The sequence below is a fragment of the Lithobates pipiens genome, unplaced genomic scaffold, assembly GCF_037356315.1.
Source record: "Lithobates pipiens isolate NorthernLeopardFrog02 unplaced genomic scaffold, aLitPip1_a1.2 Scaffold_8, whole genome shotgun sequence".
Classification (NCBI taxonomy): domain Eukaryota; kingdom Metazoa; phylum Chordata; class Amphibia; order Anura; family Ranidae; genus Lithobates; species Lithobates pipiens.
Genome location: NW_027507903.1, coordinates 387,171,367 through 387,190,717, shown reverse-complemented (window position 1 = coordinate 387,190,717; position 19,351 = coordinate 387,171,367). Strand labels below are relative to the sequence as shown.

Sequence of the window (19,351 nt, the reverse complement as noted above, 5' to 3'; positions counted from 1 at the left end):
GCATATCTCTGGCCTGGCCATACATGAAATCCCAGATTACTGCAATAAGTGCAATGCAGTCACGCCAATTCTCTTTGAGATTATTGCATTTACACAAAGTGCCGCAACATTGTTTGGTTTCTCGTATAATATTTGTGCTAGAATCTATGTCAACTGGACAAGTAAGGGCAATGATAACCTCATCTCCATCTATTCAAGTCACTGCAGAGCTGTTGTACGCGCTGACGTAGCCAGACACACCCCCTGACGTGCTGGTGTAGTGTCATATTTTGCTGCCTATCACAGGATGCTGCGGAAGTGACGTTGCCGCCAGAAATTGCGTACTGCGCATGCGCGATGCGTTCCAAACACTCGCGCCGTGCGTTCCAACATAGTTTCGGCAATACAGTTCAGCGAAACCATCACATAATGTTACGGAAGTGATGTTAAACACAACACAAACACTGGGCCGTGCGTTACAACACTAATACTTCCCTTGTTACCTAGTGTCATTATTTACCAACCATGCTGAGCTACGTGCGGTGTTAGGTTTTGCATTGCTGGGACTTGTAGTGCCTATCCTGAGCTACATGCTTCAATGTTCAGTGTCCTCATCCTTATCCCCGAGCTTCAATGTTCAGTGTCCTCATCCTTATCCCCGACCTTCAATGTTCAGTGTCCTCATCCCTATCCGCGAGCTTCAATGTTCAGTGTCCTCATCCCTATCCCCGAGCTTCAATGTTCAGTGTCCTCATCCTTATCCCCGTGCTTCAATGTTCAGTGTCCTCATCCTTATCCCTGTGCTTCAATGTTCAGTGTCCTCATCCTTATCCCCGAGCTTCAATGTTCAGTGTCCTCATCCCTATCCGCGAGCTTCAATGTTCAGTGTCCTCATCCCTATCCCCCTGCTTCAATGTTCAGTGTCCTCATCCTTATCCCCGTGCTTCAATGTTCAGTGCCTCATCCTTATCCCCATGCTTCAATGTTCAGTGTCCTCATCCTTATCCCTGTGCTTCAATGTTCAGTGTCCTCATCCTTATCCCCCTGCTTCGATGAGGACACTGAACATTGAAGCATGGGGATAAGGATGAGGACACTGAACATTGAAGCATGGGGATAGGGATGAGGACACTGAACATTGAAGCATGGAGATAAGGATGAGGACAGTGAACATTGAAGCCTGGGGATAGGGATGAGGACTGTATTGCCGAAACTATGTTGGAACGCACGGCGCGAGTGTTTGGAACGCATTGCGCATGCGCAGTACGCAATTTCTGGCGGCAACGTCACTTCCGTAGCATCCTGTGATAGGCAGCAAAATATGACACTACACTGGCATTTCATAAATGAAAGGTAGGTGGGGGGCGGAAGTGACGTTTGAGGCGAGAGGCTGCTGGAGCGTTGGGAAGAGTGCGAGTAATAAAGGAGCGGTGTATGACGTCACTGCGGCCATTACAGAGAATGCTGAGAGGTGACTAGCCGACTATTCTGGGAGAAGAAAATTACTGCCCATCGGGAAGCTTTGCAATTGATTTTATCTTTGCCTGTGTGCCGGATTACACTCCTCGTCAGCAAGGATATTTTATGTCCGGCTTGATCAACTCGTTATTGTTTTCCGGCGGCTCGATTTGCCGGTTCGATTAGGCTGCCTGTGCCCCTCATCATAGCGAGTGCGGGCCCACAGCTCATCCACCGCTTTTCTCCCGGCTGGCCTTGTAGGCCCCGGTGCTAGCCGCCTGTCTCCACAAAGTTTCAGCATGGACGAAAAGGCCTTCACCAAGGAGCTGGATCAATGGATCGAGCAGCTCAATGAGTGCAAACAGCTGACCGAGAGTCAGGTCAAGACCTTGTGCGAGAAGGTGGGTTGTGTTCGTGGTGTGAGGAGAGCAAGAAAATGGTCATGTGTGGGTAAGATCCCCCTGTACATGGGGTATCTATGGTCATTGATTGGGTCTTCCTTGTGTGTAAAGGGATGGGACGGGCTCGTTCATTGGCGATGGTCCTGTGGAATCCCAGGGTTCCTCCACAGATTGCTAGGCCTTCCTGGAGAACTGGCCGATCTGTTCTTTCCAGATTAAGTACTGAAAAACGCACCAGTAATGCATACCTCCCAACTGTCCCTGATTTGGGGCAATGTTCCTCTCACTCATTCCTCATTTGGTCCTAATTTTTATTCTGATCTATATAGTTGTGTATATAAAATGCACTTTTTGAATGATAGTGTGCTTCTCAGTGCTAAACCTTTCATCCAATTTCTAAATTGCTACATCTATACGTTTTTTAAAAGCCAATATAAAGGAGTAGTGGTGGCTTTAAAAAAAAAAAAAAAAAACCACTTGAAGATCAATTTTTTTTTTTTTTTTTTGGTGTGGGGGGGGGGGGGGGTATTCTCCTTTTTTTTAAGTGGGTGTGGCAGGGTGTGTCCCTTGCCTACATACATTTGCTAGGTGTCCTTCATTCCCATCTCAAAATGTTGGGAGGTATGGTAATGTCTAACAATCTGTAAGGAGGTTATTCTCACTGACAACCCATGTTGGAGGCATTCTTCCGATTAATCAGAATAGTAACACCCCCCTGCTTCCATTACCAGCCATGTAAATAGACCGGACTCACAATAACCACCATATAACGGGGTCCTTCTCCCACTACACTACCACTCTATGGAAGCCACCTATGTACAGGTGCTCTTTACTGCCAGTGGGTGGAGAGTGGTGGGGGTGCACTTTACTAGCTGTAGAAACTTCTCAATTCATTACCAACAGGCCCTGGTCACCTATGTAAGGAAACCATACTATTTCACTGCATTCTTTTACTATCAGGTATCCTTATTTGCTTTCTTTTTTAAAGGAATGGAATAAAGCAGCCCTGGGTGTCAAACATGCATTGCTTCTATTTATTCTGATGAATCAAGAAAGTGTTCACCACTAATGTGCCATGAGCTGTAAATACTAGTTATTTCAAGAGTTTCTCCATGTTAAGGGGACTATCTAGTTACATCAAGCACTGCCTCTTTTAATTTCTTAGCAATTCTTAGTGTGTGTGTGTGTGTGTGTGGGTTTTTTTTTTTTTCTTCACTCCAAATGAGTCTGATATAATAGTTATATAATGCAGTACTTTAAAAGGTAGACTGGGACAATTATTGTGCCATACAAATGACAATTTTTATCTAACTTCAGACAACCTCCTACCAGCAGTTTATATCGGAGCTGTGGTTTATATATTTGGACATTTCTTTGATTAAAAGCTGATTGGCATTGCTTTCTGTGTGGACTGTCTTAGAGGAAGTAAACTTCCTCTGCAGACATTTACCTATAGGTAAGCCTATAATGAGGCTTACCTATAGGTAGTGTAAATATCTCCTAATCGTGTACTGTTTAGGCACTATTACATGCAGCCAGTGACATCACTGCCGCATACGCTCTGAAGGAAAGGCCACGGGTGCTGCTGTTCCTTCCGAGCCCTGTGCTGTGAATGGCAGCTCGCAGCACAGTGTGGGAGTGAAGTCATCGGCTCCGATCACCCAAAGCACCCGAGCCCAGAAACCCAGACTCTGGGGGAAAATGTCAGCAGTCCTCAGCGGGGTGCAGGCACCGCTGGATGGCTTTGTTCTAAGGAAAGTATTTCATAATGAGCTAGTATGCAATGCATACTAGCTCGTTGTGCCTTTGTCTTACAGGTGTTTTAGATGGCTAGCTTTCTGATTTGTGATGCTATTTACAGAAAATTCAGTTTCCTTGTGGCTTTGCATAAGCTGTTTTCAGCCTTGACTTTTGTTTAACCACTTGCCATTCAGGCGAAAGGCGACCACAGCGCGGACTTAATTTGCTGGGAGGGCGTCCCTGGTTGTCCCGTGCTTGAGTGGCCTGCGTGCTCTGTGATCAGCAAGTCTGAGACTCTCCTAAATACAGATCGGAGTAAGGGTCGATCCCGACCCCCTACCAGGTGATCAGCTGTCAGCCTGATCATGTGATGTAAACAGAGCTGGTAAGCAGCTATTTTTCATTTGGGTACAGTATAGCATGACCGTGCGATTGTCATTCAAAGTGTGACTGCTCTGAAAATTGGTCTGGGCAGGAGGGGAGGGGGGTAGGGTGCCCAGTAAGCAAGAGGTTAAAGTGGTTCTGCACTATATATATATATATATATATATATATATATATATATATATATATATATATATATATATATATATATATATATATATATATATATATAAAAAAGCCAGCAGCTACAAATATTGCAACTGCTGACTTTTAATAGACACTTACCTGTCCCAGGGTCCAGCGATGGCGGCAGATGACGAGCAATCGCTCATCACTCTGCTGCCACCATCCTCTGTCAGGGAATCGGGAAGTGAAGCATTGTGACTTCACTGCCCGGTTCCCTACTGCGCATGTGCGAGTCTCGCTGTGTCCTGGGAACTGTTTCCCAGAACACAACGGGGGGAGGGGGGGCGACATCTGCGGTGGTCTTGTCCCGGAAATGGGTGCAGATACCTGGATTATCCAGGTAACTGCACCCCCTCCCCCCTGAAAGGTGCTGATTGTGGCACCGGAGGGGGGGGGGGATCAGATGAGCAGAACTTCCACTTCAGGGTGGAGGACCGCTTTAAGCTGTCCGTGTTAAAATGACAGCTTTTATTGCTGTTTTTCCAACTGAGCGGATTCATCTTTGTGACCATTTTGATTCTGGAACAGAAAGTGATGGAAAATCCAACATTTTAGCGTTGCCACAAGAGTGGAAAATCCTCAGTTCTGGTGGTATCTGCCATTCATAAACATTTATGTATATCCATACCATGTTAATGAGGAAAACTGGATAGTCTAGATTTGCCTTTTTCATATGGGCTTCTGTGGAACCCGGTGTTCCACTAGGGTCGGCAACCCGTCGCTCACGTTCCACCCCCACCATCTGTGCCAGACCTGGTTTAAGTAGTGAATACAGCACATCACATCAGAACCTTTCCCAGCTACCCGGATCATGCAAGGAGCCTGTGGGATGCACTAGAACTGCCAGGTCTACATACTTATGAACATGACTCCCACTTATAGCTTGTGAGTGTTTTTAATCTTGTGCAATAAATGATACTGTTTTAATACTACACTGAGATGGGCCCCCCTTTTTTCTTCATTTGTGCCAGACCTTGTCTCCCCTTCCAGCCAGAGCTGTGGCGTTGCAGGTGTCAAGGGAGCAGAGGACACAGTTATGGGCAGGGTCACCCCCATAGCAGCGTCCTCTACCACCCTTCACAGCACTGTGGAGGGAGGGGGGTGATGTGAAGGGGGGCAGAGGACGCTGCTATGAGTGTGACCCCTGCCCCCTTCACATCACCACACATACAGTGGTGTTTTCTGCCCCCCCCCCCTTTCCCTATAGCGGTAAACCCCCCTCCCCTCATTGATACCAGGTTCCCCTGGGGTGAAAAGGCTGGTCTAGATCAGGGGTCTCCTAACTGGCCCTCCAGTTCAGAAACCATTCCCATTGTGCTTGGGCCTGCCTGTGCAGGCAACGGCTGGAGAGCCATAGTTTGGAGATCCCCTGGTCTAGATAAACAAAATCAGTTTGTCTGTCTGAAGTTATAAACGTAAAGCGGAGGTTCACACAAAAATTGAACCTCCTGCTTTTCAGGTATTTGCACCCGCTTACAGGCATAGACTCCCACAGGAAAGGTAAGTGCCCATTTATTAAGTCAGCCGCTGCAGTATTTGTAGCTTCTGACTTTAATTTCATTTTTTTTTTTTTTTTTTTTTTTTTTAACTTTTGGTTTAAGCACTCCTTTCCCCCTTGCATGCCACACTTGGAGTGTGTGCTGGTTTTCAAGTGGGACTGTCTGTCCACTTTGGGCCCCTTAGGCGACCCCCCTCTTCCTCTTGGCAATCTTCTGGGTCACAGGACCCAGAAGATTGCCTTCCACTAGGAGAGCGTGATTCGCACAATGTCCAGTTTCAATGGAGGTGTGGCAGAGGAGTGAGGCTTTGTGCGGCTGCATCACTGGACCATGGGACAGGCAAGTATCTAAGTCGGCAGCTACTTTGTAGCTACTGATGTTTAATAAATGATAAAAAGCCTGGAACTGAGCTCTAAGCTCTGGGGATTTCTAAGCACTGGAGCTGTGAGGTGGCTATATGGGGGCTCATAACTGCAGGTCAGAGGGGGGGGGGGGGGGAATAGGGTCTTGTGTAAGTTCACCTTACAGATTTCTCTGTAAGGCTGGGTTCACACTGCTGCGGGGGGAGATCCGGATGTGATTCGCACCGCAAATCACATCCGATCTCCGTAGCGATGCGAGTTCAGCCATACAGATAGTATGGCTGAATTCGCATCGCTCCCGCAGCAAACTCGCACGGGACCCTTTTTTTGGTCCGCAACAGAATCGGATCGCATGGGTGTTCACACCATGCGATCCGATTCCTGTGCGAGTCGGCAGATCGCACTGCGATATGCAGACGGATCTGGGGGTGTCATTAACATAACATTGACACTCCCAGCCGTCCGCATAGGGCAGTGTGAACTGCCGGCGGGAGGTGTGCGATGCGGGAAAACGCTGCGGATTCGCGGCGTTCCTGCATCGCAGCGGTGTGAACCCGGCCTAAAGGTGAACTTTGAAAAAAATGGTTCATTAACCACTTCCCGCCCTAGGTACGTCCAGGGACATCCTTGACTGTCCGGGGGTATATCTGAATGATGCCTGAGGCCACAGACATCATTCAGATATCGGCGTTTTCAGCCGGCGATTCCCTGCACCTTAAGAATGATCATAGCGGCTGTTCTGCTGCTTGATCGTTCTTACGGAGGCGGGAGGGGACGTCCACCCCCCGCCACCCTCCGGTGCTTCTACCGACTCACCGCTTCCATCGGTGAGTCGGTCACAGGATCCGCCAGCCCCCGGATAATACCATAGAGATTTCCGGTGGACCAGATCATCCCCGGAGTCTCTATGATCGTTCGGAGGCTGGGCACGATGTTATGATGTCACGCCCGGCCTCTGAATTCAAAATAACGGCGCCGATTTGGCTAGGAAGCCTTGTTTTTTTTGTTTGTTTTTTTTGCTTCCCAGCCTAGGTGAGATATGGGGTCTTATTGACCCCATATCTCACTGTAAATGGGTCCGATCATGCCATATTTCTATTACAAGGGATGTTTACATTCCTTGTAATAGGAATAAAAGTAATCAATTTTTGTTTTTTGTGTCAAACTAAAAAAATTTAACAAGAAAAAAAATTTAAAGCGCCCCTGTCCCCGTGAGCTCGAACGCATACGCAAGTCCCGCCCACATATGAAAAATGTGTGCAAACCACACATGTGAGGTATCGCCGCGAACGTTAGAGCGAGAGCAATAATTCTAGCACTAGACCTCCTCTGTAACGCAAAACATGTAACCAGTAAAAAAAAATTAAAACGTCGTCTATGGGGATTTTTTAAATACCAAAGTTAGGCGCCATTCCACGAGCGCGTGCAATTTTGAAGCGTGACATGTTGGTTATCTATTTACTCGGCGTATCTTCATCTATCACCAATTGCAAAAAAAATTGGGCTAACTGTTTTTTTTTTTTTTTCTGAAAAAAACACGTTCGAAAAATTGCTGCGCAAATACCGTGCAAGATAAAAAGTTGCAACAACCGCTAATTGTATTCTGTAGGGTCTTTGCTAAAATATATATAATGTTTGGGGGGTTCTATGTAATTTCTAACAAAAAAATGAATTTTGCGTGTAGGAGAGAAATGTCAGAATTGGCCTGGATGCGAAGTGGTTAAATATTGCTTTAGTTTTATTTTATTTTTGTTTTTGTTATGGAAGAAGTGAGGCCTGCATCAAGCTGTTGCCAAGTTCCTAGGCCAGTGATGGGCAACCTTTTTGGCGTGGTGTGTCAAAAATCGGCAAAAAATCGAGCATAACTCGCGTGGTGTGTCACTTCGACAAAAAAACATAATTTTGCGCAATTTATAGTTTAAACTACAAAAATGCATAATTGCAATATATAATTGTATTTAATAAACCAAAAACAAATTATTTAACATACCTGCTTAGTAACTTCTTTGTTCATCAGTCGATTTCGTATGTTGCCCTTGATATTATTGAACTTGTTTGGGGTGCCGTGAACCAGGGATGTGGAGTCGGCTGCTTCCAGCTCCACGTCCTCATCAACATGCCTCTGCTATGAATATTCCTAGTGACGCAAGGGCGAAGATTATGAATATTCATAGCGGGGGCGGGCCGGAGCGGCATGTTGATGAGGACGTGGAGCTGGAAGCAGCAGACTCCACAGCCTTGCCGTGAACTGAGATGAGTCAGGGGAAGGGCGAATTCTTTAACTAACCTGCCTATTAGTGACTTTTTTGTTGCTGAATTTCATTGGCTAAATCTTCAATTGAAGGTTGGTATTTTGTACACTTCAGGCCCAAGAAAGCGCTACTAAACTCATCTGTCAATCTGTTTCTTTTGTTGGTTTTGATATTATTTAATGCTGAGAATAAGGTCTCACAAAAGTACGTACAAGGAAAAATTGTGAGTAAAGCTGTTGCTATATTTGTCAGGGTGCTAAAAGTGTCTGGTAGTCTGTTCCAGGCACTCCAAATTTCCTGTTCGTAGTGGCACTCATCTTTATTCTCCAAGCGGCCCCTTTCCAGATTCTCAAGCTTTAACCTCAAGTCGACAAACACCTGAGCCCAGATGCTATCTTGAAATTCTGCAAGCTGCATCTCCAAATCATCTATTTGCATCCATTGGAAACCATTTAATTCCCAACTATTGTAGACTACTACATCAGGATACTTAATTATTTTCATGGTCTGTTCTAGGCTTCTAAATTGACTAAATCTATCAGTAAACTGGTCAAGTAACGAGTCTAAAACATGCTGGTACTTCATAAGCAAGAGTTCCACTTCATTTCGTACAGCTGCACTGGCCTTCTCAAAATGCTTTTGTACTCGAGGAAAATACTTATACGTTTTAGTTTCTACATCTCGCTTGAAAATTTTTACTTTACTTTCAAAAGCTTTTATGTATCCAAACATAACAACAATACTTTTGCCAAAACCTTGTAACTTTTTAAGTTCAGTTCATTAACATGAACAGAGAGATCTGTAAAAAACATCAGGGTGTTGACCCACTTATCATTGAGCTGAGGAAAGTTTCCCAGATCCTTCTCTTCAAGAAATACCTTAATTTCTTCAAAGCGCTCAAGAACCTTGCCTCGGCTCAGCCATCTTACATTATTGTACATCAGCAGTCCACTGTAGGTGAAATCAACCTCCTGTAAAAGTGCTGAAAATTCTCGCTTGTGAAGGGGGCGAGCAGCTATTAAATTAACTATTTTTGTTAGAACTGACATTGTCATTTAAGTCAGTGAATCCTGCCTTGGCACATAAAGCCTCCTGATGGATAATACAATGAAAAGGCACAATCGCATGTCCTATAGCTTCTGTAAACAATTTCACAAATCCAACGTTTTTCCCCACCATGTTTGGGGCACCATCTGTCGTCACTGACACAACTTTAGATATATCAATGCTTAGGTCGCAGAATGTTTGCATAACAACCTTACATATTTCGCTTCCTGATGTACTTGTTGGCACTGATACTAACTTTATCAACTCTTCTCTCATTGTGTGACCATCAGAATATCGACCAATAATGGCCAACTGAGCATGCGATGTGACATCAGTAGTTTCATCAAGAGAGATGGAAAAATATTTACAATTCCTTATGTCTCTCTTTAATTGCTGTTGTACGTTTGTGTTCAGTCTCATTATTCGGTCTTTTATGATATTTCTACTGAGTGGTAACTCAGATATTCTCTTAATAATTGCATCTTTATTCTGCATATCATGAAATAGAACTGGCGCACATCTTAGGAGAGTTTCTTTAATAAATTCTCCCTCATTAAGCGCTTTTGCATGCTGAGCTATGGAGTGAGCAATGCTCAAACTTGCAGAGTTTAAATTTGTAGAGCCTTTTATAAATGTAAGGATGGAGTTAGATTGGCTCTTATAAAGGTGTAGCTTCCTGGAAATGTATTCCCTCCTTTCATCCTCACGTTTTTCCAAGAGCTGGGAATGATTAGTTTCAAAATGTCTATTTATATTCCACGTTCTGCTTACTACCGTTTCAGTACATAGAACGCAAAATGATCTGCCATTTTTTTCTATAATGCCATACATCTCGCTCCATGTCTCTTGAAAGGGTCGACCACTGCTACTACCACTCCCTTTACTTAACCTTTTGTTTTTTAATTTTTGGGTGCTCCATCAGTGGGCCAGTGACAGCAGATTTATAGATGGCTTGTTAGGCTAGTTAACCCCTAATTGGCTAACACAAACTCCCCCTCACTTATCTCAGTTATTGTGGGCAATCACAAGTCCATGGCACCCCAATAGTTGCTGCTAATGGCGCTCACAGTTCCCCTTGGCACTCCACTGTTCCCTGCTGTGGTGCGGTCGTAACCGGCAGTCCCAGGAGTCTGTGCCGGCCTGACTGGAGAGAGGCGCGCACTGTTCCCGCGCTCCTCTCCTGCGGGTCCTCCCTCGCCGTGCTGATGACGTGTGTGTGCGCACGGCACGCACGCCTTACCAGCAGCCCCTGCGCTCAGAAAGGGGAGGCGATACAGTGAGTGAGTGTGGGCGGGGGAAATCGCACGTCCCGCCCCCCTGTTCCTCCAGCAGAGATTCTTTCATCCTCGGCGGCCGTGCAGGAGCCGAGGATGAAGCGCTGTGCGTGTCACCCCAAATGGCTACGCGTGTCAGCACTGACACACGTGTCATAGGTTCGCCATCACTGTCCTAGGCAGTGTCCCATGCTTAGACCCCTAGTAATATTTCTCAGCCTGATGACTGAGCATAAGGCTGGTAATTTTTCCTTTCTCTCGTTATAAAAAAGTTTGTGTGACACGTTGGGTGCCACTTTCCCTATTGAGTGTGAATAGCTCCTATGTTACACAGAAGAATTTCTAACCATTGCACACTAAACCCCAGTACCTGTCCCTACTCTAAACACCCCCAACTTGTTAACGTATAGCCCCGCCCTTCATGCCCCCTTTATCCATCCTGCAATTTAAAAAAAAAAAATCTTCTTGCGCGCCCAAGTTTTTGTCCAGGTATCTTGCCACTGCCATTTCCAGGTGCAGCAATTCGATATTCCAGCACTGCATATGCTCCCTCTTCTGGATCTAGAGGACCCTTCATTGGATAGTCAATAGGAAGGGTCTACGTCATGTCAGGCACTGGTGGCTGTAGGTAAGTAAAGGGGAAATGAGTTGCACTTTGGGTCTGGTTTATAATTTAACTCGAGTTGTGCAGAATCGCATGGCAAGGGAAATCTCATTGTTTTCAATGGTGCCTGTTGTAATCAATGCGACTAGGGCCCATTGCATATGCTAAGTTGCGCAGTAAATAACATAAATGGTCACTACTTCGATGCAACTTTGAACTTATCGTCTAATACCCCCAACTCTAAATGCCACCACCAAAATAAAATGCCCGAAAACAAGTTGGCCTAACAAGCTACCACTTAAAGGGGTTCTGCACTCATAATACAACATTTGCCCATTCTGTTGCCTCTAGTTAATATATCTCATAATGCCACCTGTTTTTTTTTTTTGATTCACCTACCTTTTGTAATCTTCAGTAGTTTATTTTAAACCCCTGCGGCGATGGGCGGTCTCTTGCGGGGATCAGCGTAATTTCCTGTTGAAGCCCGCACTGTCTCCTGGGATCTCGTTCGTGTAATCCCAGGAGACATTGCGGCTAATGCACCCGACATCTCGCGAGATTTCGGGTGCTACAGCCGACATCTCGCGTGATTTTGGTAATTACAGCCGAGATCTCACGAGATCTCGGCTGTAATTACCGAAATCTCGCGAGATGTCGGCTGTAGCACCCGAAATCTCGCGAGATGTCGGCTGTAGCACCCGAAATCTCGCGAGATGTCTGCTGTAGCACCCGAAATCTCGCGAGATGTCGGGTGCATTAGCCGCAATGTCTCCTGGGATTACACGAACGAGATCCCAGGAGACAGTGCGGGCTTCAACAGGAAATGACGCTGATCCCCGCAAGAGACCGCCCATCGCCGCAGGGGTTTAAAATAAACTACTGAAGATTACAAAAGGTAGGTGAATCAAAAAAAAAAAACAGGTGGCATTATGAGATATATTAACTAGAGGCAACAGAATGGGCAAATGTTGTATTATGAGTGCAGAACCCCTTTAAGCCCTGGACCTGGCCACTTTTTGTGATTCTGCACTGCGTTGCTTTAACTGACAATTGTGCGACGTGGCTACCAAACAAAATTGACAACTTTTTTATTTTATTTTTTTCCACAAATAGAGCTTTCTTTTGATGGTATTTGATCACCTCTGCGGTTTTAATGTGTTTGCGCTATAAACAAAGCGACAATTTTGAGAAACGCATTAACTTTTTGCTATAATATCCCCAAAAATATATAAAGTTTTTTTTTTTTTTTCTTTTTCCTCAGTTTAGGACAATATGTATTCTTCTACATATTTTTGTTAATGAGTGTATATTGATTGGTTTGCGCAAAAGTTAGTGTCTACAAAATAGGGGATATTTTTACTAGTTATGGCGGCGATCAGTGATTTTTATTTTTTCGTGACTGCGACCTTAAATCGGGATTCCACCCTAAAGTGGAACCTCCGCTGATCGGAACCCCCCCCCCCTCCGGTGTCACAATTGACACCTTTCAGGGGGGAGGGGGGTGGAGATACCTGTCAAAGACAGGTATTTTCACCCACTTCCGGGCATAGACTCCCACAGGAGTCTACGCCATTTCCTGCCCTGCCGCGCTGTCTGCTGGGACACACACGGGTCCCAGTAACAGCGCGGCGATTTCCTATTGCGCGGCTCGCGCATGCGCAGTAGGGAACCGGGATGTGAAGCCGATTCGCTTCACTTCCTGATTCCCTCACCTAGAATGGCGGCGGCAGCAGCCGAGGCCCGAGCGGTCGATCGGCCTCAGCTGCCGGCATCGCTGGAACCCGGGACAGGTGAGTGTCCATTTATTAAAAGTCAGCAGCTGTAGTATTTATAGCTGCTGGCTTTTAATATTATTTTTTTTTTTTTTTGGCGGAATCCCTCTTTATGGTGGACAGGTCAGACAATTCTTACACATTTTTGGGACCATTGGCCTTAATACAGCGATCACTGCCAGTGATATTTTTTTACAGTAAACGCAATTTTAATCACACTGAAGGGGTTAATGTGTCCTAGGGAGTGTTCTGACTGAAGGGGGATGGGGCTGTGCAGGGAAACTAACAGATCGCTGTTGGTACTCTGTAAACATGAACAGGCGATCTGTCAGTTCACTGCTCAGAGTACCAGAAACCGTGTTTTACTCGTACAGCTCCCGGTTCTCTGTGTGCCCCGAGTGATCACGGGAGCCCAGCGGTCATCGAGAATATGGCAATTTGTGCAGCCGAGCCATGCTGCCGCAGTGAAACTGCGGTGGCTGGTCGGCTAGTGGTTAATGTTTTCCTAGATTCTGAAAATCTGTACTTGCCTGGTGGGTTCCTAATATTAACAATCCCATGCGGTACTGTCATGTGACCTACCAAGCCCTACAATTTGGCTCTCAATGAATGTGTAGCAGGCACTGCAGGTCTCGGGAAGTAGGCTCTTAAAGCGGTAGTAAACCCGCACATTTTTTTTTTTTTTAAACCTGCAAAGTAAAAGGCATGATGAGCTAGTATGCACCGCATACTAGCTCATTATGAAATACTTACCTTAGAACGAGGCCCCGACATCTGGCCCGATCCACGCCGAGGGAGCTGACATGCTCCCTCTGCGTTTCTTCCGGTTATCGCGGCTCCGGCGCTGTGAGTGGCCGGAGCCGCGATATCGTCACTCCCGCGCATGCGCGCGGGAGATTTCAGTCCGGCCGCTGCCGGATTTTGACGGCGAGAAACCCCTTGTGCGCATGCGCCGCTGCAGTCAGCGGCGCATACCGAGGGGAATATCTCCTAAACTGTACAGGTTTAGGAGATATTTTTTTTTTTTTTACCTACAGGTAAGCCTTATTATAGGCTTTCCTGTAGGTAAAAGTTAAAAATGTGGGTATACAACCACTTTAAAAAATGCTGGTTCTATCCAAGCACTGATTTGTTTTTTGGAGTGTATGGCTTGGCAAGTTGTAGCCACTCCCACAGAAATGGACCTGTTCTGCCAATCCTGTTTTCATTTTGCAAATTGTGTGGACTTCTGAAAACCAGAAGAGAGGATTTTTACTTTTTGGCCTAAGGAAAATACAACCAACTGGTCTTTTTCATGTTGAGGACAGTTCTATGTAATGTGAAAAACACAAGTGTTTTCATAGGACGCGATTTATCTCTCGCATATATGCTAAAAAAAAAAAGTGGGGGTTGTAGGGGTGATTTGTAAACCAGGAAGCACTTTATGAGCTGCTGTTCTGTGAAAATTTCTTCTGAAAGCACAAGTTGTGTTTTTTTTTTTTTTTTTTTTACAGCAAAGACTTCTGAATTCCGTCAGAACTGTAAGGTTCCATTCACACCTGGCTGATATTAATTGCCGTGGGACATGTTTGCGATGCAGTTATTTCTCAATGGCACCCCAAACGTGATGCAACTTTGCTGCGATTTGTTGTGACACGTTTGGGGTGCCATTGAGAAATATGGCATTGCAACCATGCCCCACGCTTTGCTGTGATTCTGAATCACAGGCAGAATTGCGACAATTCTGCCCGTGTGTGTGAATGGAGCCTAAAGGAAGTAAATGCTGATGGCATTCTGTGCTAGGAGCTGTAATTGTAGGTCTGATTACTGGATGGTTGCTCCAAATGCGCTTTTTTTTTTTTTTTTTTTCCTCCCTTGTGTGTACTAAACATTCGATGTGGTGTTATACATATAGAACACCTTTCACTGTTGTAGCTTTTATTGAAGTGTCACAAAATCACTTTTCATTCATCTTTTTATGGAATTCAGAGCTTTGCAAACACACAGGTTGATTTACCAAAACTTGGGAGAGTGCTAAATCTGGTGTAGCTTTGCATGGTAGACAATTGGCTTCTAACTTTCCAAAACTCTGGAAGCCGATTTTTGGTTTCTCTGCAGAGCTACACCATAATGTAAATTTGGCAGTGTGGCATATTTATTCCCCCCCCCCCCCCCCCGTGCATATCGCCACACTTCGCCTGGTGTGAACAGATCCTAAAGTGGAGTTCCACCCAATGATTGAACTTCCGCTTTAAAGTGGAGTTCCAGGCTTATTAAATGTCAGCAGCTACAAAAAGTGCCACGGTCCAGTGATGCGGCCGAACGGGGTGTCACTCCTCTCCCGTCGCCTCCATTTCCACTTTGCGCGCCTGGCCTTTACAGCTTTTGGCTTCACGGCCGGGCACGCAGTGGATAGGTGATCTCCTGGGACCTGTCGCGTGTCCCAAGAGATCGCCTAGAGAGGGGCCGCCTAAGGCGAAAGCAGGTGTCTCCTTGTCGGTCCCTGGGAGGAAGTGGGACAGGAAATCCCCCTCCTAACTAAGCCCCCACTCCCCCCAAATGTGGCCTGTAAAGGGGGCGAGGAGTGCTTAAAGCAGAAGTTCCTTTTTTTTCTGTGTGTGGAGCTCCGCTTTAACCACTTGCTTACTGGGGACTTAAACCCCCCTCAGTCCCAGACCAATTTTCAGCTTTCAGCGCTGATGCACTTTGACAATTGCGCGGGCATACAACACTGTACCCAAATGAAATTTTTATCATTTTTTTCCCACAAATGGAGCTTTCTTTTGATGGTATTTAATTACAGCTCGGAGTTTTATTTTTTGCTAAACAAACAAAAAAAGATGCAAAAAAATCATGTTTAATAGTTTGTTATAAAATTTTGCAAACAGGTCATTTTTCTCCTTCATTGAAGTGCACTGATGGGCTGCATTGGTGGGCACTGATGGGCTGCATTGGTGGGCACTGATGGGCTGCATTGGTGGGCACTGATGGGCTGCATTGGTGGGCTGCACTAAGGGGCACGGATGGGCACAGATAAGATGGCACGGATGGGCGGCACTAAGGGGCACTGATGGGCACAGATAAGATGGCACTAAGGGGCACTGATGGGCACAGATAAGATGGCACAGATGGGTGGCACTGATGGGCACAGATAAGATGGCACGGATGGGTGGCACTAAGGGGCACGGATGGGTGGCACTAAGGGGCACTGATGGGTGGCACTAAGGGGCACTGATGGGTGGCACTAAGGGGCACTGATGGGTGGCACTAAGGGGCACTGATGGGTGGCACTAAGGGGCACTGATGGGTGGCACTAAGGGGCACTGATGGGCACAGATAAGATGGCACGGATGGACGGCACTAAGGGGCACTGATAAGGTGGCACGGATGGGTGGCACTGAGGGGCACGGATGGGTGGCACTGAGGGGCACGGATGGGTGGCACTGAGGGGCACGGATGGGTGGCACTGAGGGGCACGGATGGGTGGCACTGAGGGGCACGGATGGGTGGCACTGAGGGGCACGGATGGGTGGCACTGAGGGGCACGGATGGGTGGCACTGAGGGGCACGGATGGGTGGCACTGAGGGGCACGGATGGGTGGCACTGAGGGGCACGGATGGGTGGCACTGAGGGGCACGGATGGGTGGCACTGAGGGGCACGGATGGGTGGCACTGATGGGCACAGATAAGATGGCACGGATGGGTGGCACTGATGGGCGGCACGGATATGTGGCACTGGGGTGCAGCACCTTTGTTGAGGCAGATTGTGGGCACTGCTGGGTGGCACTGACGGGGGGCACTTATTTTTGTATCATCTTTATTGATGAGGGGGCAGGTGGGCACTGGCAGGGCTGCCCGTGATCGGGACTGATGTCCAGATCACGGCCGCCGGTTGTTGGAGGTCACGTTGTGAGCTTCGCGGGTTGCCAACTATCGGTGCATATTCTGGGACTTGTGCTCCGTCGGTCAGTTTTCACAGCACGACGCCTCATGCTTGCTGCTGAACGCGGTATACAGACCCTGAGCTGGCAATGCTCACAACAGTCTGGCTCATGGCGGCGGCCTCTAAGATGGCGGCGCTGGCTTGTCTCCCCACCCCCTCCGCAGGAATGCACGGAGTATGCGTGTGCCCGCGGTGCGCGTCTACAGCACGTGTGGTGTGAAATCTTTCTGCGGTTGCTCAGATCAGCCGGGGTTTGTGCTAGGAGAGGCTCTTGGTACGCATCATTGTTGGGTTATTCCGTAGTTGAACAGACTTGGTACGATTCTTGAGATGATATTCTGTTATGTATTTTCTAAATGATATTTCAATACATATTCTGAGCATTAGTTATATCCACGTGCACATTGCTGGTAATGGCTAGAATACACAGTGCAATAAAACTGGATGGGCCATTTATGTCTGATTCAACAAATCAATCTAATTGTACAGAGTTGATCAACTGGCTTTAAAAAAAAAACGGGGGTTTTCATGCCTTTGTGAATTGCTTGTAATCTCATGTCAGTAAATACACATGTGCCATATCCCTCCTACCACATCCTAATAACTACTGGCAACAAGCAAAACTATGAATATTGCATTACTTTGTATCATTCATGTCCAGTTTGATTTGGCAAATTATAAATCTGTGTGTTCAGTTTTATTGCACTGTGTATGGCCATCATTATAATGCCTTTGCCATACAGGGTGTTTAGGACCACTATGCCAGTTGCTATAGAATGATCATCGCTGTGTGTGGCATCCAGAAATGCCTTAACTACTATGGCTATGTTTCTTGATGCCATGAACTGTTCATCTCCATCGGCAGTGGGTTTGAACTTTCTTCCTGCAATTGCTGCTGGTTTTAAAGGTGGAGGGTTTTTATTGTAATGCATTAAGGTAAAACCTGTGTACAGCAGCCTCCCCATAACTACCGGAGTCCCATCAGCGATGTGGCACGAGAACCTCGGCTGTCCGGGAACTCTCCCTTATTTGCTGAGACCAATAGCATTATTCCTATAACAATATTTACAGTAAATCCGGAAAGTATTCACAGCGCTTCACTTTTTCCACATTTTGCAATGTTGCAGCCTTATTCCAAAATAGATTCAATTTGTTATTTTCCTCAAAATTCTACAAATGATACCCCATCCTACAATGTGAAAGAAGTTTGTTTGAAATCTTTTGTAAGTTTATTTAGAAAAATGAAAAAAAAATTACTTGTGTACAGACATGTAAAACGGTGTACTTGACCACTTCAGCCCCAGTCGTCTAGGGGGTGCGCCGCCAGTTGCCCAGGAACACAGCAGGACCGTGTATCTGTGTATCTAAGCGCAGAGCCATGTGCTGTCAGAGACCGATGGTGTGTTCCCAGTACAGAGGAACACCGATCGGTCTCTTCCCCTTGTGAGGTCCCCCCCCCCACAGTTAGAATCACTCCCATAGGGAACATATTAACCCCTGCAGCGCCCCCTGGTGTTAACCCCTTCCCTTCCAGTCACATTTACACAGTAATCAGTGCAATTTTATAGCACCGATCGCTATGTGAATAGTCCCAAAAGTGTCCGTGTCCGCCATAATGTCGCAGTCACGAAAAGATCACAGCCATTACTAGTGAGGGGAAAAAAATTGCCATAAATCTATCCCCTATATCTTAGATGCTATAACTTTTGCACAAACCAATCAATAATGGCTAATTATGATGTGGTGTTTTTTTTTTTTTTTGTATAAGAATATGTATCAACCTAAACTGAGGAAGAATTTTTTTTGGGATATTTAAGTAAAAAAATTGTGTGGTGTTTGGTGAGGAGGAAAAATGTCACTTTTTTTTTTTTTTTTTTTTTTTATAGCGCAAAAAATAAACCGCAGAGGTGATCAAATACCACCAAAATAAAGCTTTGTGGGGGGGAAAAAAGGACTTCACTTGTTTGAGTGCAACGTCGCATGACCACGCAATTGTCCGTTAAAGCGACGCAGTGCCAAATCAAAGTGCTCTGGTAAGGAAGGGGGTAAAATCCTCTGGGGCTGAAGTGGTTAAAGGAGTTGTAAAGGCATTTTTTTTTTTATTTTTTTATCCTTCATGAAAGCTATGCATTAAGATAAACGTGTGTAGCAGCCACCCCAGCGCCCCCCTAATTACCTGAGCCCCATTTCTCTCCAGCAATGTCTGGGACCCTCCTCCTGATTTGGATGAGAAACGGTAGGGGCGCCCTTTGGCTCCCACAGCTGTCAATCAGGGGATAGAAGGGGTGAGGCCAGGCTGGGGCTCTGACTCGGCTCCAGTGCACCCAAAAATGCTGACTGGGGGCACTCTGACTGGAGACTTCACAATAGCTTTCAAACTGAGTTCCACACACTTCTATTACAGAACTACATTCTGTAAAGGCATGTTGTAATAAAAAACGCTGTTCTGTTATATCTTAGTTGGGGGGGA

General features: G+C 46.2%; 1 protein-coding gene across 1 annotated transcript in view; it reads left to right on the top strand.

The window, feature by feature from the left end:
- Window positions 1–1,391: 1,391 nt before the first annotated feature.
- PPP2CA (protein phosphatase 2 catalytic subunit alpha) overlaps window positions 1,392–19,351 on the top strand; it is a gene marked incomplete in the record, with an annotated part of 170,984 nt that continues 153,024 nt past the window's right edge. The window contains 1 exon segment of the mRNA XM_077473915.1: window positions 1,392–1,838. Coding sequence (XP_077330041.1) covers window positions 1,737–1,838 — 102 coding nt within the window.